This window comes from Macrobrachium rosenbergii, chromosome 42 (genome assembly GCF_040412425.1).
Source record: "Macrobrachium rosenbergii isolate ZJJX-2024 chromosome 42, ASM4041242v1, whole genome shotgun sequence".
In the NCBI taxonomy this organism is placed as follows: domain Eukaryota; kingdom Metazoa; phylum Arthropoda; class Malacostraca; order Decapoda; family Palaemonidae; genus Macrobrachium; species Macrobrachium rosenbergii.
In genome coordinates, this window is record NC_089782.1 from 445,001 (window position 1) to 471,141 (window position 26,141).

The 26,141-nt window shown below is 43.4% G+C and overlaps 1 protein-coding gene across 4 annotated transcripts in view; it reads left to right on the forward strand.

Annotated features, from left to right (window-relative positions):
* Window positions 1-26,141, forward strand: part of LOC136827873 (heat shock 70 kDa protein 14-like) — a 609,863-nt gene that overhangs the window by 269,281 nt on the left and 314,441 nt on the right. For all 4 annotated transcript variants that reach the window (XM_067085330.1, XM_067085332.1, XM_067085329.1 and 1 more), the window contains exon 4: window positions 413-605. In XM_067085330.1, the coding sequence (XP_066941431.1) occupies window positions 413-605 (193 nt within the window). The remainder of the gene's footprint in view (window positions 1-412; window positions 606-26,141) is intronic.

Sequence of the window (26,141 nt, forward strand, 5' to 3'; positions counted from 1 at the left end):
AGTCCATTGTACTCAACTCAACCTTCCACCTAAATTGCAATTAATGTACATCAATATTTTGATGGTTTGTGTTGAAACAAACTGATTTTTTAAAGAACTATTTTTTTTTCATACAAATCCATCAGCGACATATGTAATGCATTCTCCCCTTCTAAACCCTGATGAATTTTGTAGCTTCGTGTCCAGACTACGTGAAAATTGATTGATAGCTACCTGTGGTTCCAGGTAGTGCATGCATTCTTAGAATACTATACTTGTGTTTGTTGAACAAGACTGTGAGTTTGGGAATATTTAAGTCTGTGAATAAGAGGTAATATTTAAGTGATGGATTGTGATGAAAAAATTGGTGTTGTATTATAAACGCACAGTATTTTGGATTTATAATATTAATGCTATACACAATATATTTCAGAAATAGCCAGTTCACACACCAGTGAACCAGAGTTGCCTCTAGTGATAAGTATTCCTGCCTGGAGTAGTGAAGGAACCATTGCATCTGTAAAGACTGCAGCCAAAAAGGCCTCATTTACAGTTTTGTCTGTGGTTACTCAGCCTGTTGCAGCAGTGCTTGCCTATGGGTTATTGGATGACAACAAGAGTAACATGTAAGCAAACTAAGCCAATTTTTATTGAGTTCTGTGCATTTATAAATCAAATTGCTGCTGTACTTTATTATCTTGAAACATATTTCATTAACAGCAAGTTTGTGCTGCTCATATCTAAGCAGAACTTTATATACCTGTCTCCTGCTGTTTGTCATTTTAATTGGCACTTACTAATGTGGCTGGTCTTCATATTTTGTATAGATCTTTAACTTGTATCATTTGATGGCACATAAGGAACCCTCCCCCATTTTCAGAAGGGAATGTTAAAGAAAATATTTTTGTATTTATCTGTAAGCATTTAATGTTATTGAAATATTGAAAAAACCTTGAAATATTGAAAAAAACCTGGACAACACTTACAACTAGGACAGCAGGAAAAATCGTAATAGTAATTGTAATGTAATTTTCAAGAGAAAACAAAAGCAGCTTAGGTATAGAAGAAAACATTTCCTCCACTGGTGACAATCAATATGTACTGTAAGTAAATAGATCCGGAACAAAATTAAAACAAAATAAAATTGTAGTTTAAGTAGAAGAAATTATTCAAAAGTTTGTTTATTAGAATAAGACTTTCAGTAAGTTTAATTCAGTAAAGTTATTTACATGATTTTGATTTTATGTAAAAGTAATGTTTAAACCTAGCCTTTATACTAGCCTGCATGTGTATACAGTATATATACATATGTATTGTGTTAAGCAATTTACACAGTAAGTAATTTACACACTTACTGTGCCCACATCCATCTCTTTCTATGTTAAGGTATTTTTATTGACATATTTAGTGCAGTAATGTAGTGTTACAAATATTTTTCAGTTAACATGCAATTATTTTCTAGTATGTGCAAGCATACAAATATGCACCATGTTAACCCTTAAACGCCGACTGGACGTATCGTACATCGACTAAAATTGTCTGTCAGGTGCCGAGTGGACGTACGGTACGTCGACTACAAAATGTTTTTTCAAATATTTGTGGAAAAATAATTATAGGCCTAGTTTGTGAAAGGTTTTAAATCATGTGCCTTGAGGGATGCTGGGAGTTCACGGATCATGCTGTTGTTTTGTTTACATGCGTTACCCAGCCGCGCATGCGCCAGTTTCTTTCTTCTCGCACTACAAAGCATCAGCGGCGCATCGATGGAGAGCGATTTCTTGACGCATTTGTGTTTTGCAGAACGTTTGTGAGTGTTAGCCTATTTGTGATGCAACAGGACGCTTGCAGAGATGTCCCAACATCGTCAGGACCGTGAAAGGCGCGTATTGCCTGTCGGTAGTGAGCGTGTGAGGCGAGTTTTAGATTGGGATGCTGGAGAGGGACCAAGCACCCAAGGTGACCCAGCTTTTCAACTCCGTGTTGTGCGGCCACACGTGTGGCCTGGGGACAAGGACCACATCCTGTGCCTTTTATGACCCCTAGGAAGCATCGGGGTGTCCTGAGGGGCATCTGTAAGCATTTGGGAGGCCTCCAACAAAAGGACATTGATGAGTACTTGTTGGAGCTCGATCGAGAGCAGGTGGAAAGTCCTCATTTTGATGGCAGTTGGTCATCTAGTGACGAGACATCACACCCGATGTCAGTGATGACGAGTATTTGCCCCAATGTCCGTGCACGGGAGCCACAGCAGGAAAGTGAACTGGAGTTTAGTGGTTTCAGTGTGTATGAGGGAGAGTCTGAGGAGGAGGAAGAGGCACCAATTGTGGCTGGTGGGGATGAGACAGAAAGTGATGGTGAAAGTGAGGGAGATGGGCCAGTGGGGAGGGTGGGAGTGCGAAGTTGTGCCCGCGCATGTGCCCGTAGAAGGTCGCAACGTCGCGGCAGCTTAGGTGAAGGCCATTCGTCCGAAAGTGATGAGCGGTGGTTGGAGGACCTCACCCCACCTAACATGCACCCATTCACGGCAGCACCTGGACTGACCGTCCCTGTGCCTCTCACTGCACTGGGGTTCATTCAGCTCTTCCTGACGCTCGAATTGCTGAAATACCTTGTTGCAGAGATGGCGGATTACGCTCGGTACTGCCATGAGGAACTGCAGACGATGTTGTCGTATCGCTGGTGGGGCTGCAACCTCACGGACATGGCGCATTTTTTGGGGCTCCACATTTTTTTTGGAATGATGCCTGCTGCCGACGTCAGGCAATATTGGAGGCAGAATTTTTTTTTAGGTATGCCCAATGTGCCTGGCATTATACTTCGTGATAGTTTCCTGGCGTTGGACAGGTATTTCAACACCTTCAACCGAAGGGCCATACCCCGGAATAACCCTGACCGCCTCATCTTAGTCCGTCCAGTGTTGGACTACATTTGTGAATGGTGCCAGTTTCTCTTGGTTCCTTCCAAGAACTTTCTTTGGATGAGGGGATGATGCCATACAAAGGACGTCTAAGCATAAAAGTGTACAACCCCAAGAAGCCAAAGAAATATGCTGTGAAGTTCTTTTTTATTACGGAATCCAACACTGGATACGTCGTGGACTTCTTGGTGTATTCTAGGGTCTTCTCCATGCTGCATAACACTGTCTTCGGTCTTGTGGATCGTTTCCATAACCAGGGATACCACCTGTTTATGGATAATTATTATAACTCGGTAGCCCTTGCCCAGGAACTGTATGAAGCAGGTGTGCATGTCAGTGGTACCCTTCGGTTGGTGCGTGGGGCCCCGAATGTCCTCAAGAGGTTCGCTAGCCAGCCACAACATCTGGCAAGAGGAGAGACAGAGTGGCAGCGGAAGGGAGATGTCTTCGTCATCTGTTGGAAGGGGGTCCGACTCGTGCCCATGATTATGGCGATTCATGAACCCATCCAAGAAGAGGTCGTTCAGCGGAAGAAGACACATCGGCAGGGCCGAGTTACGTATGAGGAGTTTCGTGTCCAACGGCCTACTGTCATTGGGCACTACAATAGGCACATAGGAGGAGTTGATATCTTTAATCAACTCATCCAGTATTATCCCTTCGCCAGGAGAACCAGGAGGTGGACACAGAAGCTCCTCAAATACCTCCTTCAGTTGGCCCTCCAGAATGCCTACATCCTCTTCTGTGGGTACAATTCGGACGCCCGGAGGTTGTCCCACATCCAGTTTCTCGAGGTGGCTGGGAATGCCCTCATAAACTTTAATCCAGAGGAGTGGCCTTCCAATACCGTCCCCCTGCCCCGAGCTCCAGATCTGCCCCAAGAGGATAGGCCAGATGTTGCTAGGAGGGCCAACCTCAGTCGTCCTGCTCCTGCTGACGCCGCTCTTGATGATGCCGCCCCTGCTGTCCCTGTCCCTGCTGCCGCCCTTCCTCACATTCCAATGTCCCGTCGGGTAGTGGACCCTGTGTGTCAGCTGCAGGCAGGGGATCACACACTGGAGCCCCTAGAAGGGCGTAAGCAGAAACAGTGCCGGGTGTGCCATATGAATGGCAGAAGAAGAGACACCCGGTACGTCTGTCGCACCTGCAAGGTAGCACTTTGCAGGTTCGGGGAGTGTGACTGCAAGTACCACACTGCAGTCATATATTGGAGTGCACCTACCCGAGGGACACTGGAGGGCGCAGCGGACCGCTGAAGGGTGGCCCATCTGCAGTAAGGGCGTGCGTCTCCCTCCTCCACCTGTACCTCGTCATGTCGAGAGGAAAAAAATGCAAGACTCTTCAATGGAGGAGGGAGAAAACAAGAACAGAACGAAGAGTCAGGATTACGAGTGAGTATTCTGCATTGATTTTATATTTAGTTTTATATTTATTACAAGTTTTTATATTGTATTTATTGGTGTTTTGTATATTATTTCATTTTATGCAAAAAAAGTTTTCACTTGCATTCCTTTTAGTTATGTAATCGTACCAAAATAAAAAAAATATATATGTGCATGTATGAATGTGTGTGTATATATATATATATATATATATATATATATATATATATATATATATATATATATATATATATATATATATATATATATATATATATATATATATTTGGGTATTTTTGGTAAGCAAAAATCTAGCATTCTAGTGATATTCAATTATTTACCTTCATTTTGCAACAAACGGAAAGTCTCTTGCACAATATTTCAATTTATGGTGAATTTTTGAAAAAAACTTTTTCCTTCCCTCCGCGCGCGGTAACTCTGCTGAAAATCTCAGAATTTCTTTAGTCACCTTGTCGTAATTTTTGCATCGTTTTATATTAGGCGTTACATAAAGTGTTACAAATGAAAATGTGCGCAATTTCATGTAGAATACAACAAAAAATAACTCATGGGTGTAGCTTTTATCAGTTTTGAAATATTTTCATATAAATCACGATGTGACAAAATTTAAACCTATGGTCAACTTTGACTCGACCGAAATGGTAAAAAAATGCAATTGTAAGGTAAAACGCTTATATTCTAGTAACATTCAATCATTTACCTTCATTTTGCAACAAACGGAAAGTCTCTAGCACAATATTTTGATTTACGGTGAATTTTTGAAAAAAACTTTTCCTTCCCTCCGCGCACTGTAACTCTGCTGAAAATCTCAGAATTGCTTTTGTCACCTTGTCATAATTTTCGCGCCGTTTTATATTAGGCATTACATAAAGTGTTATACATGGAAATGTGTGCAATTTCATGTAGAATACAAAAAATAACTCATCGTTGTAGCTTTTGTCAGTTTTGAAATATTTTCATATAAATCACGATAAGTGCCAAAATTTAAACCTACGGTCAACTTTGACTCAACTGAAATGGTAAAAAAATGCAATTGTAAGCTAAAACTCTTACGTTCTAGTAACATTCAATCATTTACCTTCATTTTACAACAAACGGGAAGTCTCTAGCACAATATTTCGATTTATGGTGAATTTGTGAAAAAAAACTTTTTCCTTCCCTCCGCGCACTGTAACTCTGCTGAAAATCTCAGAATTTCTTTAGTCACCTTGTCGTAATTTTTGCACCATTTTATATTAGGCGTTACATAAAGTGTTATACATGAAAATGGGCACAATTTCATGTAAAATACAAAAAAATTACTCATGGTTGTAGCTTTTATCAGTTCTGAAATATTTTCATAAAAATCACGATAAGTGACAAAATTTAAACCTACGGTCAACTTTGACTTTTTGAAATGGTAAAAATGCAATTGTAAGCTAAAACGCTTACATTCTAGTAACATTCAATCATTTACCTTCATTTTGCAACAAATGGAAAGTCTCTAGCACAATATTTCGATTTATGGTGAATTTTTGAAAAAACTTTTTCCTTCCCTCCGCGCGCCGTAACTCTGCTGAAAATCTCAGAATTTCTTTAGTCACCATGTCGTAATTTTCGCGCCGTTTTATATCAGGCATTACATAAAGTGTTATACATGAAAATGTGTGCAATTTTATGTAGAATACAACAAAAAATAACTCATGGTTGTAGCTTTAATCAGTTTTGAAATATTTTCATATAAATCACGATAGGTGACAAAATTTAAACCTACGGTCAACTTTGACTCGACCGAAATGGTAAAAAAGTGCAATTGTAAGCTAAAACGCTTACATTCTAGTAACATTCAATCATTTACCTTCATTTTGCAACAAACAGGAAGTCTCTAGCACAATATTTCGATTTATGGTGAATTTTTGAAAAAACTTTCCTTCCCTCCGCACGCTGTAACTGCTGAAAATCTCAGAATTTCTTTAGTCACCTTGTCGTAATTTTCGCAGTGTTTTATATTAGGCATTACATAAAGTGTTATACATGAAAATGTGTGCAATATCATGTAGAATACAACAAAAAATAACTCGTGGTTGTAGCTTTTATCAGTTTTGAAATATTTTCATGTAAATCACGATAAATAGAAAAAATTCGACCTTCGGTCAACTTTAACTCAACCAAAATGGTCGAAAAATGCATTGTAAGTTGAAACACTTACAGTCTAGTAATATTCAATCAATTACCTTCATTTTGCAACAAACGGGAAGTCTCTAGCACAATATTTCGATTTATGGTAAATTTTTGAAAAATTTTCTTTACGTCCGCGCGTTACGAATTCATGGATCAATTTATGACAATATTTTCTCTGTGTTACTTTGATCGTTTTACAATTTGTTATATACCAAAATCACCGCAGTTTAGCTTACAATACAAGGAAAAATAATAACTCATTAGCTTTAACCGTTATGCTCACAGAGCGATTTGTATACAATTATATATGAAATTTTTTTTTTCGCACTGTCGTATATTCCAATATTTATATATGATAATGATATTTTTTTCATTTCTGATGGTTGCATACTAAACTTCAGGCAATGACAAAAAAAGGAGCCAAAAATGAACTCTTAATCTTAAAAACTAAGCGTGCTGTGATTTTTTGAAAAAAACTATTTTTCTGCTTCGGCGCTCACTCCCGAACACCGCCAGCATATGACAGACACTTTTGTGAATAGAGGCTCGGCGTTTAAGGGTTAAGGGGGTGCTCTGATCTTCAAATTTCAAGGAATGATCAAAATTGAGTTATTGACAGTTTTGGACTGTTTTATGTCTAAATAAACATATCCTGAAGTGTTATTGCTCAAAGAAAATTTCTAGATGGATTTGTATTGACAATTTTGTTCATCGCTTTTACTGCCTTGTAAGTGACAAATTGTTGCAAAACCTGTAAAACATGTTCTAATTCTGTTTAGTTCAGAATGATTGATGTGCTAGCATTACCCACCAAAATATATCTCTTTTCTCTAGTGACAGCATCGAGGAAAATGTGAAAGAGTAACTCGCTCAAATTTTCACTTCCTCTCAGCACTCATCAAGGTGGCACCCACAAATGTACTGTGCCAAACTGTTTACACATAATGTTTTGTATTTCTTGTCTTATTTTTACGGTTTTGTATTTGACTTAATTTTACAGTAAAAAGGGATTTTGACAAAGGAAAAATCTATTTCTGAGGAAGGCCCCGTGTCACCCGGTGAAATTCCATTATAGCTCTAATTTCTAGGTATAAAATGCTAGATATACCAGAGAAAAAAGAGCTTTCAGGAAAGCTTGGGTTACTACCCCCAGATCGAGCGTCTTCTCCAAGGAAGACGTCGGTATAACGAAGGGTGAGTGAAGGATCACTACCACGGAGTCTTACTCGAAAGATATCTCCCTGTTAAAACCCCAGAAGAGAGCGGTGAGCCGTTACAGCCCCACACACAAAACACCCGCCAGCTCGGCGACACCAGCGCCACCTACCTCATTCCAGGCTAGCACTAACCCCAGACTTGGCATGTGCAAGTAGGGGAAGCAACAGGTGAGTCAGGGAGGGTCACCGGGTGACACGGGGCCTTCCTCAGAAATAGATTTTCCTTTGTCAAAATCCCTTTTCTGAGTCCAGCCCGTGTCAGCCGGTGAAATAGTGATAGAGAATCATGCCAAGGCTGCAAACTACGAGGAAACAAGGTAATCTGAAGAAAAACATAAGTTTTACGAAAATGGTTTTAATCAGGTATCTCTTACATGTGAAAAAGAATACTAAACCTAAAGTACAGTAAAAACTTAACATTATGAAAAATGTGAGGAAGTCCACAGTGTGGCAGGGAAAAAACCCCAAAAATACTTAACACTACAAAAGCATAGTGACATATGAAAATTACATAAATAAAATGGCATACACAATCTTATAGCTACACACGTAAACTTACAGCTAAACACGTAAGAGACAAAATAAAATGGGAAATAATTACATACAGTTATACATATATATATCTGGGGTACATGGAGCAAAATAAAAACCGCCCAGTACCCCACAAGAAAAACACAATCATAACATGTCAGATCACAGTTTCCACTCAACAGAGACAAGATACATCAATATGAGGAGCAATGCAGTGAGGCATGATCCACCAGGAGGATAAGCAGAGAAGTAAATGAGGCAGGCGGGCGGGGTGGATAGGAGAGGATAAGGAAGATGATTAATTAAGGTGGGGAGATGACATTTCCCACAGCTATTGTAGAAAATTTCAGGGCTTCGAGTGATTTTAAATAGTGGCGTTTAAACACTAGAGGTGATTTCCAACCCGTGTATTTAGAGAGTTCTGAGAAGTCCATATTATGAAAGTAATTAATGGAAGTAGCAACTGCTGGAATATCATGAACCTTAGGAACTGAATCTGGGTTGGCTTGTTTAATAAAATATAAAATCTGTTGTCTTATTGCATTTAGTGATAGAGTACCACCTTTCTCCCTGATAAAAAGAGGACCCGACTTACTCTGTGGAGTTCTTAAAAGGTAAGACTTAAGGGTATAACTGGACATAAAGACTGGTCTTGTGGAAGGGGCACCACCTTCCAAGGGGACCACCTGTCTTGTGGGTCTTCATTTTTGGCTAAAAATCTAGGGTCAGGGGAAAGGAGGACCTCTCCGGACGGGAGGAAGTTCACAAAATCATCACCTCTAGTGAGAGCCGACAGCTCTGAGATTCTGGCACCTGAAGCCAAGCTAATCAGAAATAAAGTTTTCCTTAACAGATCCTGATAAGAGCATTGAAAGTTGTCAATCTCTGATGCTAACTTAAGGACATCATTGAGAAACCACGTAACAGAATGTGGGCGTGATACTGGGTCTCAGACGAGCGCATGCTCTGGGGATAGATGAAAAGTAGGAATCTGTAAGGTCAATTTTAAAGCCATATAAAAACCTTTCTTCAGGGCTGACTTGGCTGTGGTAATAGTGGCCGGGCAAGGCCTTTCTCAAACAGTGATCTAAAGAAGGAAACTGCTAGATTAGTCGTCATGATTTTGGCTTCAGATGCTTTTCAGGAAGGAGGCTAATTTTTTGACTGCTGAGTCATACTGTCTAAGAGTAGTCTCTTTTGTCTGATTCTAAAAACAGAGTGTTAACAGGGTCAATGTTTGCTCCTTTTGGGCTGCGAACTTTATAAAGTCCATAAAACTAGGGCATTCTGAATTCTTGAGGAAGCTGACACAGTCTTGGTTTGTACTGTCTGGGTCAGTTTGGGCTTGGGAATCCGAAGACTCCGCAATCCCAGTTCCTGAAGAAGAGGGAACCAATTGCTCTTCGGCCAATAGGGGGCTACCAGGGCTGGTTGACCTTTGAATGTCCTGAGTTTGTGTAATACTTTCAGCAGCAAATTTATTGGAGGGAACAGATAAATCTTCTCCCAATTGTTCCAATCTACTGTCATTGCGTCCGTGGCGTCGCCTGAGGGTCCAGGTTGGGGCCACATAACAGGGAAGCTTGAAGTTGCTCTCCGTCGCGAACAGATCCACTTGGAGACCCGGAACCTGGCGGCAAATCCATTTGAAAGATTCCCCGTCCAGGACCACTCCGTCTCCAACGGAGTAGCCCTGGACAGGAATCTGCCACCACGTTCCGCACCCCGCTAGGTGGGTGGCTGACAGATGCCAGCTGTGCTTGTTCGCCAGGGAGAAGATAGCAACCATTACCTGGTTTACTCGACCTGATTTGGAGCCGCCCCTGTTGATGCAATGAACTACCACTGCGCTGTCCAATACCAGCCTGATATGAATCCGGTTGGGGGCGGATTTTCTTTAGAGTTAGAAAAACCGCCATAGCTTCCAGGGTGTTTATATGGAACTGCTGAAACATAGTGGACCACGTTCCTTGTACTTTTTGTTTTGGTGAATATCCTCCCAGCCGCTTAGGGAAGCGTCTGTGTGAACAACTAGTGCCGGGGGGGAAATTGAAGCGAACTGTTTTGGACAGGCCTCTGACTGTGGCCCAAGGCCGCAGTCTTGTCTTTAAGATTTGAGGAATAGAGGAGACCTTGTCTCTGAGCTTGACATTGGCTCGACTCCGCCACACTCTGTTTATGTCTTTTAATTTTGCTTTTAAGAGCAGGTCCGTCACTGAGGCAAATTGAAGAGACCCAAGGACTCTTTCTTGGGACCGGCGGGATGCTGATTGGTTTTTGAGAAATTTTCTGGTGAGAGATGCTATCTCCTTCCTCTTGGGAGGCGGGAGGGATAACGTGTGAGAGGACAGATCCCACTGGAGGCCCAGCCACTGAAACCGGGACTCGAGTCAGGCGGGACTTCTCTCTGTTCAGCTGAAAACCTAACGACTCCAGGAAATTGATGACTATGGACGTAGCGTTTCTGACACTCTAGAACTGTTGGTGCCCAAATTATCCAATCGTCTAGGTATGCTGCTAGGGATATCCTCGGGACCGGAGTTGTTGAACTACCGTGTCCGCCAGCTTTGTAAATATCCTGGGCGCAATGTTTAGACCGAAGGGCATGACCCTGAAGGAGTAGGCTTGATTTCGAGTCTGAAACCGAGGAACTGAGAGAAGTTCAGCGCAACCGGGGCGTGATAATAAGCGTCTGAAAGATCGATAGAGGTGGTGACAGCTCCACGCGAAGTAGAGTCCGTACCTGAGCTACCGTAAGCATGCGAAATTTGTCGCATTTTATGTAGAGATTTAGACGCGACAGATCCAGGATCACTCTTTGCTGGTCGGAGTCTTTTTGGGAACAGTGAATAACCTGCCTTGAAACTTTAGGTGCCTTACTTTCTTTATTGCTTGTTTGTTGAGCAATGCTGCCACGTAATCCTGCAGGATTGATGAGGGTGGCTGGTAAAACCTGGTCAGAGGAGGAGGGTCCTTGATCCAGCTCCATCCTAGACCCTTGGACACAATGCTGTGTGCCCAAGGGCTGAAGGTCCATTGGTCCCTGAACCAATACAGGCGACCACCTACCTGTGTTTCTCAGTGGGAGGGAGCGGGTTTGTTCCCTCTACCACGTCCAGGCTTACCTCTTGGGGTGGTGTTCAATTTCCCTTTATAAGGGGCCCTGCCTCTTCCCCCCCTTGCGCTCCTATTAAGGCCGTGAAAGAATCCACGGCCCTCATAGGTGGGGTTGTATGCTGGCGAAGCAACATACGAGGGCGGCAAGGAATGAGCTGGTTGAACCAGCACATATTGTTGGGGGTGAGCCTTTGAGGTGGAGGGCTGTGCCACTGCCGAGACCGGGACGGCTTGGACTACCGCCTGATGGTGGGGTCTCTTATGCCTCCTGAATCGTTTGCCTCCTCTCGCCTGGGGGCCGCCAGATTCTGTGGTCTTACGCTTGTAGGCAGAAATGCCCCAGCGAGAGCGCAGACTCTGGTTGGCCCTAGTAGCCTCACTAAGGACACTCGTAACCTCTTCTTCCGGGAAGAGGTTAGGCCCCCAGATCGAGCTCTTCACGAGCTTGTTAGGCTCGTGACGGATGGTGGCATCAGCAAAAATAAACTTCCTGCATTCTAGTCTGGCCATGATGAAGTCAAATAGGTCAGACTGAAAACCCGCCAGCAGGGACTTAGCCAAAACCTGGAAGAATGGCTTGTCAGCGCAGGAGACAGCAGTGGCTTCCGTGAGGCAGACGGAGTTCAGGGACCAGGCTAGCTTAGTCCGGGCATCAAACTCCGCCTTTAGCAAAGGATTCCGGCAGCTTGGGAGCTGCTCACTGAACTGGGAGGAAGCACAGAAGGGGTCCAACTTCCCAACAGTGAAAGTGGACAGTGCATCCGTCCAGAACTCATCACCTCCTGGGAATACCAGGGATGGGGTCTGTTTCCCTCAGCTGTGGTAAGGACTGCCTTCAAAGCACGCTCGGGCCGTAGCCAGAGCGACTTTGTTTAAACAGGGGTGGGCAAGTTGTCACCCAGGGCGAACATGGTAAAGCTGCCCTTGAAAGGAGTCAACTTCAGATTGTCCGCCTGCCACTCCGTCAGAGTGCGCAGGGAGAGCCGACTGAGCTTGGTCCCTAGGGGACGATCACAGTCTCCTAGGAACCTTATCTGAACGAACCCATGCTTCCTCTGTCAGCCTAACGAAGCCTGGGTAGGGGGCAAAAGATCGGGGGGAAGAACTCTAGTTCCTCCAACCGTCTCGTGCCAAGACCTTCAACCGTTAAGTTGCCATCATGCTGAATGGCCCGGAGGGCGAAACGCCAAGGGTTCCCGACGTCAAAGGGAGGGAGGTCTGCCGTATCAGGGATGACATACTGTGGTTCGGCTGGGGGTGGGCGAGCCATTCCCGCCAGTATGTTGTCATGGCTGGCCAACTTTTCTGAAATCTTAGTAAATTTTGAGTCGACCTCCGCCGAGAACCGTTGAAAGAGCTGGTTTGCAAAGCCTCGCGTCAAAGGCAGGCTGGCGAGGAGGGCTTGGTTTTGATGCCCTCTTACTCGCGCCTTTGCCGGAGGAACCAGACTTGCTCGGAGGCTACAGGTGCTGAGACCTTAGCCTTCGACGGGGGAAGGGCAAGGCTTTCCTGGAAGACGAGGACTTATAGCCCTTCGCCTTCCATGAAGTCTTCAACTTCAACTTGGGGATGGCTGATGGAGCTCTATCACCCAAGGAGGAAGACTTTACAAAACCTGTAAAAGAAGACACAGAAGAAGCTGGGGAGTCAAAGGGGGCCCGCCCCACAACCTCACTTACCTCATCTACTTACCACCTGGTCCTGTTCTGTATTCATCTGTTCCAGGTCCAAGTCTAAGGCAGCGGCGTCCTCCGAAACCTCAGCGTAAAGAATGTCCACTTGGGGTGGCTGGGTCGCATCCCGGATCTGCTGGATGATGGGGTGGCAAGATCTTCTGGCACTGGCGGCCGCCACCCGTGCGCCAAGGTAAAGCAGGTCCCTCAACTTAAAGGCGTCGAGGACATAGGGCTTCCCGACGGAACGTTCCTTCCAAACCCAGCCACCCAGGCGGGAGGGATTCCAAGGCAGACTTCTTGGAGGACTCGTCCGCCTGTAAGAAAACCAACAATTAGCAGAACGAAAGAATAGTTCGAGAACCATGTAAACAGTATTCGATATGAGGAGCGAATAAAGGAAGAAAACTGTCACTTACCGACTCGTCCTGGACAAGACGGGTAAAATGCACACAAACATAGGCTGAAGCAAACCTCACAGCCATCAGGGTGCCAGACTACTAGGTCGTTGAGCCGGACCGCACAACCAGCGTGGGTCCGCACACTACGTGTCCATATGGTTGCTGCAGCGACCAGGAAGGAAACAGGAGACGGGAAACACCCCGCTCCTCACAGCGAACAGTCTGTAAGTGTAAAAACTACATGAACCTACCACTCTAAGCAATCCCCTAAAGCCGCGGCAAGGCCAGGGAAAAATTTCAAACTTACAACCGGAATGCTCCGGTGGAGGAGAAATCCCTCGTTAAAAACTAGGCCAATAAAACTCTAAATTACACAGAGTGGAAGGTAAAAAAACTTCCAGACCCCGGAATACTCCGGCGGAATGAAAGGTATGAGACAACAGGAACTCACCGCAAGGGTTGCCAGTAAAATCAACGGCGGAACCCCCGGGCGCAGAACCGGACTCACGTATAAATAAATAAAAGGAGGGAGGAGTCTACTCCGTTAGATAAATTACACTTATCTAAATATGTATATACATAAACAATAAAAATAAACAAGTGATGGTAAAAAGGAGCAAACCACTCCGGAGACCGGAGGATCCGGACCCCTTATATATTCCCTCCTCTCGGACTTCCCCGCCAAGAGTGAAACAAGGTGGGCAAGATGCTCAAATATGATATATAACATAAGCCGGAGCAAGTATGAATAACCCAACCAAGAAACCCGAGCAGGTTTCGTGGTAGTGGTATTTCACTCACCCTCCTTATACCGGGGAGAAAAGAAGTGTGGGAGTGTTATACCTAGAAATTCGTGCTGAACTCGTTCGAGCCGGTGTGAGGTAAAAACAAATACCACCAACACCAACACAGCGATGCTAGGGACTATATGGGGGAGGGAGCGAGATCCCTCTACCAGGTGGGGAGTCCCCAACAATATTCCTCGGAGAAAACGCAAGATGCATCTAGCGTCACCCCCGCAGAAAAGAAGTGTGGGAGTGTTGAGTAGAGCAAGGCTGGGGAGGGGAGGGGGGGGTGGTGGGGTGGGGGGGAGTGGGTGGTGGGGTGGGGAGGCTACGAGAATGAAAACAGGAGACGGGGAAATGATTCACCCGCTCAACTGCACACACACACCACTCCAAGCATAATGAAACTTAGGAGGGTGGCCTACTACTAGGGGAGGGATGCGACAGAGCCTCAATGCCCGACTCATGACTAGGCGAAGCCTAATAAAAGACCTAACCCAGTGTAGGCTAGGATAACGGAAGGAGTGCGGAAGGGAGGAGGAAGGCAAACAGGGAGAGAAATTTTGTGCCGAGAACCAACCGGGGCCGAGAAGAGGGGGCAAGAAGGCGACTAGCCTAGAGGAGACACATCCAAAGAACTCTATTCCCCCAAAGGCAGGAAGAGAACTAAGGGGCTCACTCTGCCACCCCAAAAAACGACCCCGGAGGAAACAGCAACCAAAACTCCCTCAAGAGGAAGGAAGCAAAACTAGCCTAGACCCCACTAAATAAACCATCACACACAAACATAGAATAAATAAAAATGTGCTCAAAAAGGTGCGTAGCCTACCTCGGGGAAGCGGTTAGATCTGAGGCTGCTGCTACCTCGAGGAGGTAAACAATGAATAAAAACAAATAGAGCACCATCGCCAAGAAAATAATACAAATAGCCTAATGTAGACTAAGAAATAACAAGGAACCCAGCCTGTGGGGGGACCTGGACGGGGCATCACCCTAAATTAGGCCGTCAGGCCAACAATATGTAATACTCGAAAAAAGGGGAGGGGGCCACCGCAGGAAACCCGCCAGGAGGAGAACCATGGGGCAATAAATAACATATAACGACAAGGAGACAACCCCAACAGAAAAGAACTGATGGGGTCGCCTCGCGGTCGACATGGCTGGCGGAGGACGCCGTGGCGTCATAATAAGTTCTCATAATTGTGAAAAGACGAGACCATTACAGCCAATATATGGAACAAAACCCCACAATAAGATGGTACTTAACTTGGAGATGGTAAAGCTGCTCGATGACATGATTAAAGATGAAAAATATCCAAAAAGGGCACGAGCACACAAAAAGAGAATGGTAGCGATCACGTGCTAGAAAATGGAATGAGGTAGGTGGCGCTGGTGTCGCCGAGCTGGCGGGCGTTTGTGTGCGGGGGCTGTAACGGCTCACCGCTCTCTTCTGGGGGTTTTAACAGGGAGATATCTTTCGAGTAAGACTCCGTGGTAGTGATCCTTCACTCACCCTTCGTTATACCGACGTCTTCCTTGGAGAAGACGCTCGATCTGGGGGTAGTAACCCCAGCTTTCCTGAAAGCTCTTTTTTCTCTGGTATATCTAGCATTTTATACCTAGAAATTCGTGCTATAATGGAATTTCACCGGCTGACACGGGGCTGGACTCAGAAATAACTATGATATGTAAATCACCATGTTATGTACAAACATACAGACATGCAAATGAATAGCAATCTTCCTCATTACCATGTATGTACAGTACAAAATTTGTTATCACAAGTGAAATAATTTACAAGTCAATTAATTTTTGTTGACAAATGGTAAAAATAGAGTGAATATTATGTTTTATTTCCAAAGGATTTCTTTACAGGGTGTCTGTTCATGATTAAAAACAAATATGTAAGTATATGGCAACATTTCCTTCAGGCATGTCACATAGTACCACAGTGTACTTCGTGAGTCATGCCACCTTGGCTTTTTAGTGCGTTTGTGAGTACAGTTTTTTCTGGCAAAATAGGAGCAAAGAAGAGATGTATTATAAGAGGAAATATATAAAACTATATACTCTATGAGAATAAAAGACAAAAGAAATCGGAACAAAAGGCAAGTGTCTCCATTGGAGAAATGTCATGAATGTCCATCACCCAAGAGGAAACCAAGCAGGGAGTACATTTCTTTTCATCCGATTATTTTGTAAATTTCAAGGAATGTTTCTTTTATAAAGAAATACTTTTACTGCAAAAATCAGCTCTCTAACTATTGTTGTTTCATAGTTATTACAAAATAAGCAGTAATTTATTTTCTTTTGCCATTTTTTCAAAACTTCTTTAAAAAGTAAAGGACCGTACCTCAAAAAAGACCGAACCAAATTCAATGAAACTTTCACAGCATGTAGTATAGCTATATATCTGTATATCTTTAAATTAGCATAAGGAAAAGTATTTTTGAGTGCAACTTTTTTTTTGGTATAGTTTTGAATAAGACTTTTTTTTACTGTAAATTTGATAAACTTAGAGGTCAAATTTTTTTTACTTCCTTACACAGGTATTTTCAGTATTAGTTGTTTAATAAGTGGTAAAAATTTGAAACAAATCCCTTCAGTCATAAGACAGTAATGGTCACCTACTTTATAATGGGCCTTATGGCAGCGCAGCGCCTCATGGTAAACTGTGCACTCTCGTTGTCAAAAATGTTATTTTCTGTAAAGAATAACAGAGAGAGAGAGAGAGAGAGAGAGAGCAAACACAGTAAGTGTATTGATGCGTGTAATATTGGTGTGTTTATGTCAGCTGCTTAATTTACCAGTGTGTGTCTGTCATATGCTGTATCAGTGTATGGATTTAAGCACTCTTCACACTAGAGTTAGAGTTAGGTGAATGCAGGATAATATTCACACTAGAGTCAGAGTTAGGTGAACGCAGGATAATATTCAGTTGAAGATGTTAGGAGTTATTTGATAATAAAATGGGAAAATAGGTATTGTTTGTTAATGATGATGATGATAATGAAATAACAGTTCGGGACACTAACGTTGTCATAGGGTGGATTGTGGAGATAGAAGTTTACAAATCACGCTGTCTCTTAAAACCCATTTTATTAATGATTATGCACACACAATGTTACGTATCAGCCTCGAAGGCAGTAACAAAAATTATTTAATTTAAAACCCAAAGATGTTGAAAAGATTTTATGGGTTCATTTGGGATCCCAGGGCTACGTCAAGAAAGAAGTGAAGGATAATAAGAATAAATAACTATAAAAATAAATTATAATAATAATAATAATAATAATAATAATAACAATAATAATTAACTTTGGCTGGTATGACGATACAGGACCTTAGATAGATAAGGTATCCGGATGACGATGGATGGGTCCAGGATCTTCTGTCACATGGTCTTCAGATATCTGGATGACGATGGATAGGTCCAAGATCTTCTATTACTGGGTCTTCGGTAGTTCGATAGCGAGCTCTGTCGGGATGTTTCTACGTCGTATGGCAATTACGACGGGAAGCCACCTTCAGAATCAGGGGAAACTCAGGAACAACTTCCAGCAAGGGCAGGATCCAGTTCGGGGCCACCACGAGGGATCCACCAAAACCACAGCCTTCAAAGTCCGCACTGCGTCCAAGTTACAAATCCAAGTCAAGTTCTTCTCACGGGAGTAAGCAGGTGACTTCTGTAAAATCCAGTCAGGTTCTCCTCACGGGAGTAAGTAGGTGACTTCTCTCAAATCCAGTCAGGTTCTCCTCACAGGAGTAAGTAGGTGACTTCTACATCCGACTGCAGTTCCAGGCCACTCATCAACTCGGTTGCCCATCAGCCAACCACCAAAGAGGAGAAATAAGTATCAGTCTTAACCAGCCAATTATACGAGAGAACAACTAAACGAGAATAATAAATATTAATAAATAATTTACGGCCGTCAATGAACAATTAGTCAAAAGGGTTAAACTGCCATGATTATGAAAGTAAAGCAGCTAAGTAACCACTGCAGCAACAAATATACGGATGTCAACAACTGATAAACAACCAACTATCATTGACGAGTGACTAAACTATCGTTGACAAGTGACAACAAATAAACCCTTAAAGGCAGATAATACCAATTCAGGAACACAAACAACATATATAAATATATGTACAAATACGAACTCATGGGTTCGTAACACACAAATACAACTACTCACAGTCATACAGCCAGTACTTATACAAAGATTTTATTTACAAATATTAATTGCTCCAGGTATGGATAATATTATCACTGTACAAAGCTAATCATAAAAAGTCTGCTGTTTGGCAGACTGTAGGTCAACATCTGAGGGGAGGAAGTAATGACAAAGTTAGGCTTCTGGTCCATGGGTAGACAACTGGAGGAGGGGCAGGTGCTTTGGAGGTGTGGAGTGCTGACCATTGGGTAGTATCCAGGGCATCCCTTCTTGTTAAACTTAGTAGCAGGTAGATCATCCTCCCACCTAAGGGAGGTTTGTATCCCTGCAGGCACAAATGCCAGATTTTGAAAGTAGAGTAATTTGGATTTTTCATAGGTATGTAAACTGTAGCTTTTCATACAGTAATCTCTTGATTATCTGGATTAATAGAGCCAAGGTCCTGTTGGATAAGGGCAAAATCCAGATAAGCAAAAGTAAAAAATTTTATGGATATAAAGTGGCAACTACGTCCCCTTCCTCCCTCTACCTTTTCAATACCACATAACCGTAAATACTAATTATGCCTATGAACAACCACCATCACACTACACTGAATATGTTATGCCAAAAGCAATTATCTACCATATTTTCTTATATTTGTAAGAAAATATACTGTATAAGTACACTTAAAAAAGCAAATTCCCTTTCCCTTTCTAGTTTTCTGTAAAAGAAAACTATTGTGCCGGCTTTGTCCGTCTGCAATTTTTCTGTCCGCACTTTCTGTCCACCCTCGTATCTTAAAAACTACTGAGACTAGAGGGCTGCAAATTGGTATGTTGATCATCCACCCTCCAATCATCAAACATACCAAATTGCAGCCCTCTAGCCTCAGTAGTTTTTATTTTATTTAAGGTTAAGGTTAGCCATGATTGTGCGTCTGGCAACGATATAGGACAGGCCACCACCGGGCCGTGGTTAAAGTTTCATGGGCCGTGGCTCATACAGCATTATACTGAGACCACCGAAAGATTGATCTGTTTTCGGTGGCCTTGATTATACGCTGTACAGAAAACTCAATTGCACCGAAGAAACTTCACCTCATTTTTTACTTGTTTTCTCTTGTACTCAGCAAGCAGTATGGTAGGTTACATGAACAATTTTTTTCACTTTGTCCAAACACTTTAAAATACATTGTACACAAAAAACTTGCAAATATAAAAATAGTTTTTCTGTCACTTACCTGTGTGCGCTACCATTGATGCTTACATTGGCTGGACTATTTAAAAAATGTGAGGAGGTTTACAAATCTCCATGTCTTCTCCCGCCTCTAGATTGACTCATGTCATCAAAACCGGCATCATCATCATCTTCCTCTGCTTCCTGTGACTTTTGGGAGATATTAAGCGGTGAAGTGGCCAGACGAGGCGTAGAGCTCCATAGATGGTCAGGGTGATTGAGATTGGGCAGTGACACATCAGATTCTCAGCTGGAGGGGGGTCCCACATACCAATGAAGGTGGCAGACATGCAAGCCTGTGGTTCCAAGCTGAATGCCTGAGTTAAGAAGTAAATGGCAGTGGGCTTGGGTGCATGGAGGTGTGGGATCTAAAGAAGCTGTCAGGGGTGCTTTGACAATATGTTGTCATGGTTTTTTTTTCCTTAGGAACCATTTTATTTACGAGGTGTGGAGCAAGAACAATGGTTAATTCAACAGTCCTGGGGAGTAAATCAAACGGTTTATGCTTAACCTGTATTTTTATGCTAATAATTTTATTTACAAAATCTGCAGTCAGCACAGGTTAATTCTGTTCCTGTAGACAATAATTTAATGAACCAATCCATATGCAACTCAGAATTAACCTACAATCACTCCCATGAGTTTGCTACTGTTTAATTTATAATGATCATCGTGCTTACATTAGTCTAACAATACTTTCTTTATAAATTAGTGCTTACAACAGTCTTATGACAACCCCTTTTTGTGATATTAATAGCTCACAACAGTACAAACAATGTACATCATGACTAACAACACTATTATCCAATTTCTTCAAATTCCCTTGCATATTCACACACAAGCTAATTGTTTCCAGTTTGGATGCATAGTTCATCTAGATCACAAGAATTTGAAACTGTGTAGTATTAATTTCTTTACACAACAGTTTCATATAAGTAACTTACCAAGTAATTACATAGCTATAGTTTCAACTTGCATGGCAATGTAAATTTTAAAAATTGCAGTAGCGCATCTATTGTTTCATGTAGGTAACCAGCCTGCCCACTATCGGGGAACAAGGACAACAACACAGCTGCAGAGCTCAGTTTGTTTCTGCCAGCTTGCGACTGAACATCAGTTGTATGAAGCAGCTTATTTTGAATTCTTATCTCAGTCTGGTTGAGATTTTCTCTAAAATTGGTGAATTATTCTTACCTTGGTAGCCTTCAAGCTAGTTAGTGTTAGGTTAGGTTTTTTGAACCTTTGTTTTCACTGATTATGCCAGACTAGTTCATCTAGCATTCATTATTGCAGCGAAGGCTGCAAGACGAGACTTACTTTTATGGTTCCCATACTATTTGTACCAGTTATAGAGGACAAGTATGCATGAAAGATTTGACTTGTAATGAATGCAGGGACTGGGATGAGAGAAAATGGAAGGTTTTAAAATCAGATTTAGGTTTAGATTTAGATTTAGATAAATGCCTCAGTCTATTATGGTTGATAATGTACCTTTTATCTCTTCTCCTGTGCCCATCTTTTCTGCCATAACCAGTCCTCCTTCTGTACCACCTAATCCTTTGCCTGGCTCCCTTGCTTCCGACCCCGATGCCATTGCCAGTCTCGAATCCATATTTGACCAGCAAATCAGTCTGGTAGAGAATACTGTGGCTGAATTAGGGGCATCCTTAAAGTCCTGATGGACAAAGTGTGTAGACAAAGTGTCTAGTGACAGTGCAGGGCAGTGTTGGTGGAGGAGGTGGCTACTCGTCCTGCCGATTCTCCTAGATGAAAGTCCCTGTCATACTCTCCTAAACCTGGGAGAAGTCATACTGGAGGTCCAAGAGAGGTCGGTCGGGGTTTGCCGACGGGTAGTCGCCCCCTCAGTTGAGCCTGTTGATCGTTCCCAGGCGACGACTGACAGCCGTTGGAAAAGCTTCATTGTGGAAGTGCATCAATAGTCCTCTGGTTTGGAAGGCTCCAGTCCTGACAAGAGGCGCCAATGGCGCTTTCCGGACAAGTCTCAGCCTTTGAAGAGACATGCAGCCAATGCTGATCTCTCTTCTTTGCTGCCCTGTAAGTGGTTCAAAGAGTCTTTTCGCAGCTCACAACCTTCCTGCAGTGCTTGGGACAGTCCAGAGAGTTTTTCACCAGAGCGCTCTGTTGTTGAGTACCATTATTTGCAAGTGCCTATCATCCTCTTCTAAGAGCCTGTAGGCTCGCAAGCCCCCACCTGTTCTCCCAAGCTCCCGAGCACCCGGCGCCAGCTCCCGAGCACCCGGCGCCAGCTCCCGAGCACCCAGTGCCAACTCCCAAGCATTCAGTGCTAGTTTCCAAGCTCCTGGCATCAGCTTCTGGGCTCCCATCGCCACCTTGTCAGCTGCCTGCTTTGGGTCCACCCGCACCCATGGTGCTTGATCTGCTTCTGGCGCCCATTCAGCTCCAACTTAGTGACATTTTGGGCTTACTGCAGAAAGCGCCTACTGCAGCTAAGGCTCCTTCGGAGTTATCTCTGTCCCCACTCTCATCGGACAATGAAGGCTTAGACCAGGATCCTGCTACTTCAGCGTATGATACGCTTCTGAAGTACTTTTTGCTAAGTTTTCCTGCCTTCTTTTCTCCAGCTGCCCCATCCTCCCCTGCCTCGCCCTTTACGATGAGGAACCAGCCTGACGATAGTTCCTGGCTCCCTAAGATGGTTCTTTCCTCTTCTTCAAGAAAGGCCTTAAATGACATCGAAGTTTGGCTCTCAGAGAAGAGAGAGCAAGGTAAGGCCATTTTCTGTGTTCCTCCCTCTAGGCTGTCCCGTAGGAGGTACGTGTCATATGCCACCGGAGAAGCTCCTCCTTTGGTAGTCGCTGCCTCCTCCCAGGGAGGACTTCTCTGGTCTCATTGATTCGTCTCACAGATCAGCCTTCTTGTCGGTGAAGATTATGTTCTTATCAACAGAGCTTGATCATCTGCCCAAAATATCTTTAAAGTTTTCAAAGTGTTCAGCTTTTTAGATTGGACTATAGGAGCTCTCGCCAAGAAGATAGAGGACTATGGTGTCTTGGCAGGAGACTGTGCTTCGGACGGGCTTGGGCTCCTCTCATGCGGACAAAGCCATAAGGAATGGTTCCATGGAGCTCACTGCTCGCTTCTCTCTGGGGGTCCTTAAGAAGCAAGAGCTTTGGTGTTCTTCCACTACTAAGGGAGTTACTTCTACCCAGAAGTCAGCCCTCCTTTTCTCTCCCTTAGACCATCAACATCTCTTTCCCCAGGCCACTGTGAAGGCGATAACTCAGACCTCCAGAAAAAAATCCACATAGGATCTCTTGGCGCAGTCAGCCAAATGGCCTAAGGAGTCAGCCTCGTTTGGCACCAAGTCAGTCTCTCCTGTCCAACAACAGCCCTTTCGTGGGAGCAGACCGAAATTTCAGCCTAGACCTCGATCAGACATGCATTTCTTGGCCAGGGCAATCAAGAAGACCTCCACCAAGCCTTCCTCTCGGAAGTGAAGACGCAGTCTTCCATGCACCGATAGGAGCCAGACTTCTCCATTTTTGGCAGAAATGGGGAGCTACAGGAGCAGAACAAGGGTAGTAAAGGTTCTGAAAGAGGGCTACTTCATCCCGTTCAAAGAGGAACCTCCTTTAGTCAATACGTCCATCGTATTGACTGCCTACTCAGTAGGCTCAGAGAAGTATTCGACCCTTTCAGAAGAGGTTACTTCCTTCATCAGGAAGAGAGCTGTAGAGGTGGTTGAAGATGCCAATTGGAGGGTTTTTACAACCGTCTGTTTGTAGTCCCGAAGTCATCAGAGGGTTGGAGACTTGTCCTCAATGTCAGCGCTTTAAATTTCTTCATCCAGAAGATGAAATTCAGGATGAAAACGAACCAGACAGTCCTGTCATCCATTTACCAGGCGATTGGATGATTACCATCAGCATGCAGGATGCATACTTCCATGCCCCCATCCATCCGGACTCCAGGAAGTACCTCAGGTTCGTCTTCCAGGACAGAGTGCTTCAGCTTCGAGCTCTGTGCTTCAGCCTCTCTACAGTTCCTCAAGTGTTTACTAGAGTTCTTGCCCCTCTTGTGAAGTGGCTTCACCTTATGGGAATAAACATCTCCCTGTATCTGGACGATTGGCTTCTTTGATCACCCTCAGAGGAGAGTTGCGTGGAGGACCTACAGAAGACCCTTCCCCTTGCTCAGGTCTAGGTGTAATCGTCAGCCTTCAGAAGTCCCAGCTGACTCCGATACAGGAAATTCTTTATTTGGGGATGACGATCAACTCTTAGTGTTTTCGGGTTTTTCTGTCCCCCAAGAGAGTCGAATCCTGCCTTCAGAAGGTACGCAGTTTCCTCTCTCTCACGTCTTGTTCGGCCAACCAGTAGATGAGCCTGTTAGGAAGTCTAGCCTCCTTCGAGCAGTTCATTAGGCTAGGAAAACTCCATATGAGAGTGCTACAGTTCTTCCTAAAAGCCAGCTTGGACAGGAGAACTCATCCGGATTCTTTTGTTTTTTACGTATATAACTCCAGAGATCAAGATGGACCTGCGATGGTGGCTGACTGAAAGAAGACTTTCAGAAGGAAAGTCTCTCCTTCCTATGAGTCCCGACCTAGACTTTTACTCAGACGCATCGGATCTAGGTTGGGAAGCCCTTCTGGGGAACATGGAAGTTTTTGGGACATGGTTCCTGGAACAGAGAAAGCTTCATATCAACATGAGAGATTGAAGGCGAATCATTTAGGCCTTCAATCCTTCTCGACCGTGATTTTCAACAAGACAGTGGTGGTCCACTTGGGCAACACCACCAATCTGTCTTCCGTCACAAAGCAAGGCGTGACTCGCTTCTTCTCCCTCTGTGAGGCTACAAGAGACCTCCTGTGGGCAGAGCAGAATCAGACCAAGATCATCACTCAATTCATACAAGGCAAGTTGAACATGCTGGCGGACGAACTGAGCCGCTGCAAACAGGTCCTTCCCACAGAACGGACTCTAGAGCCACAGGTGTACACCAACCTGTGGAAACTGTGGGGAAAACCGACCCTAGACCTTTTCGCAACAAGGAATCATCGCCTTCCTCTGTTCTGTTCTCCAGCCCTGGACCCTCTGGCATGGGCAATGGACACCATGCTCCAGAATTAGTCAAACTTGGACCTACAGTATACGCATTCCCTCTATTCAACATGGTCAGGAAAGTTTTAAACAAATTTCTAACCCATCATGACCTGTCAGTGACTTTGGTATCTCCGTTCTGGCCTCTGAAGGAGTGGTTCCTTGACCTTCTCAAGCTGCTGGTGGACTTCCCGAGGCTTCTTCCACAAAGACCAAGTCTTCTTAGACAGACTCATTTCAGAAGATTTCGTCAAAGACTATCCGCTTCTGCCCTTGACAGGCTTCAGACTGTCAGGAAACTCATCAGAGTGCAAGGTTTTTCAAGACCAGCTGTGGAGGCTATTGCAAGATGTAGATGTCAGTCTTCTTGCAAGGTCTACCAAGCCAAGTGGACAGTCTTCTGCAGCTGGTGTAAAGACAACATCTTGTCTTCTCAGACCTCTGTGACACAAATTGTGGATTTTCTGCTCTACTTGAGATCCTCTAGAGGTCTGTCTGTCCTCCTCTACCATTAGAGGTTGCAGGGCCATGCTAGGTTCTGTTTTTGCACACACAGGTTTGGATCTGTCATCAAACCTGGATCTAAGTGACCTTATCAAATCCTTCAACATATCCAAGCAGAGGAAGATGGATTCAGTTGCCTGGAATCTCGATGTACAGTCATAGGTTCCAGAACCCCTCGCGCAGGGTGAATTTTTGCGTAAGTTTGGCATGGTCTCTAAAATGGCTAATAAATGCTTATTTCTAAAGTTTAAAGACTAAATATAACCCTAATCCTGCTCCCAAATTATTAAGTTAACTTTTAAATGAAATTAAAGTTACTGTAATTTCATTTAAAAGTTAGCTTAATACATTACCTTTAAAAAAGAGAAATAAATGGTTGACATAAAAACTGAGATTTGGAAGAGAATTTCTCTCTCTCTCTCTCTCTCCCTCCCCTCCCAACCGATCTATTGTTAGAATCTCTCAACCTCTTTTTAACAACTTCTTTATTATGCGTCTCTTTCTCTTTGTTCTGAAATGCTTTTTTCATGAACAAACAATGTTTTACATTTTCACTAATACCACTCTTAGTTATTATGTCTCTATGTTTTAGAACGTATTTGCAACACTACTGCATTTACGCTTCGTAGACGATACAGGTCAAATTAGATCAATTTAAACTACAGTATCTACTATACAGGTAAAGATGTACAGAGAATTAATAAGTTGTAAAAATGTGTGAGCGCTAACTATGAGAGAGAGAGAAATTATTTATCAATTATTACGGATACTGAGAGAATAACACACTAGAGAGAGAGAGAGAGATATTGTCCTTACTTGAAATATCAAGTTATATTATTTATGAATTATAACAGAGAGAGATATTGTCATTACTTGAAATATCAAGTTATATTATTTATGAATTATTACGGGGAGAGAGAGAAAGTTATTCTTACGTTAGATATCAAAAGGTGGAAATTCAGTATTAAACTAA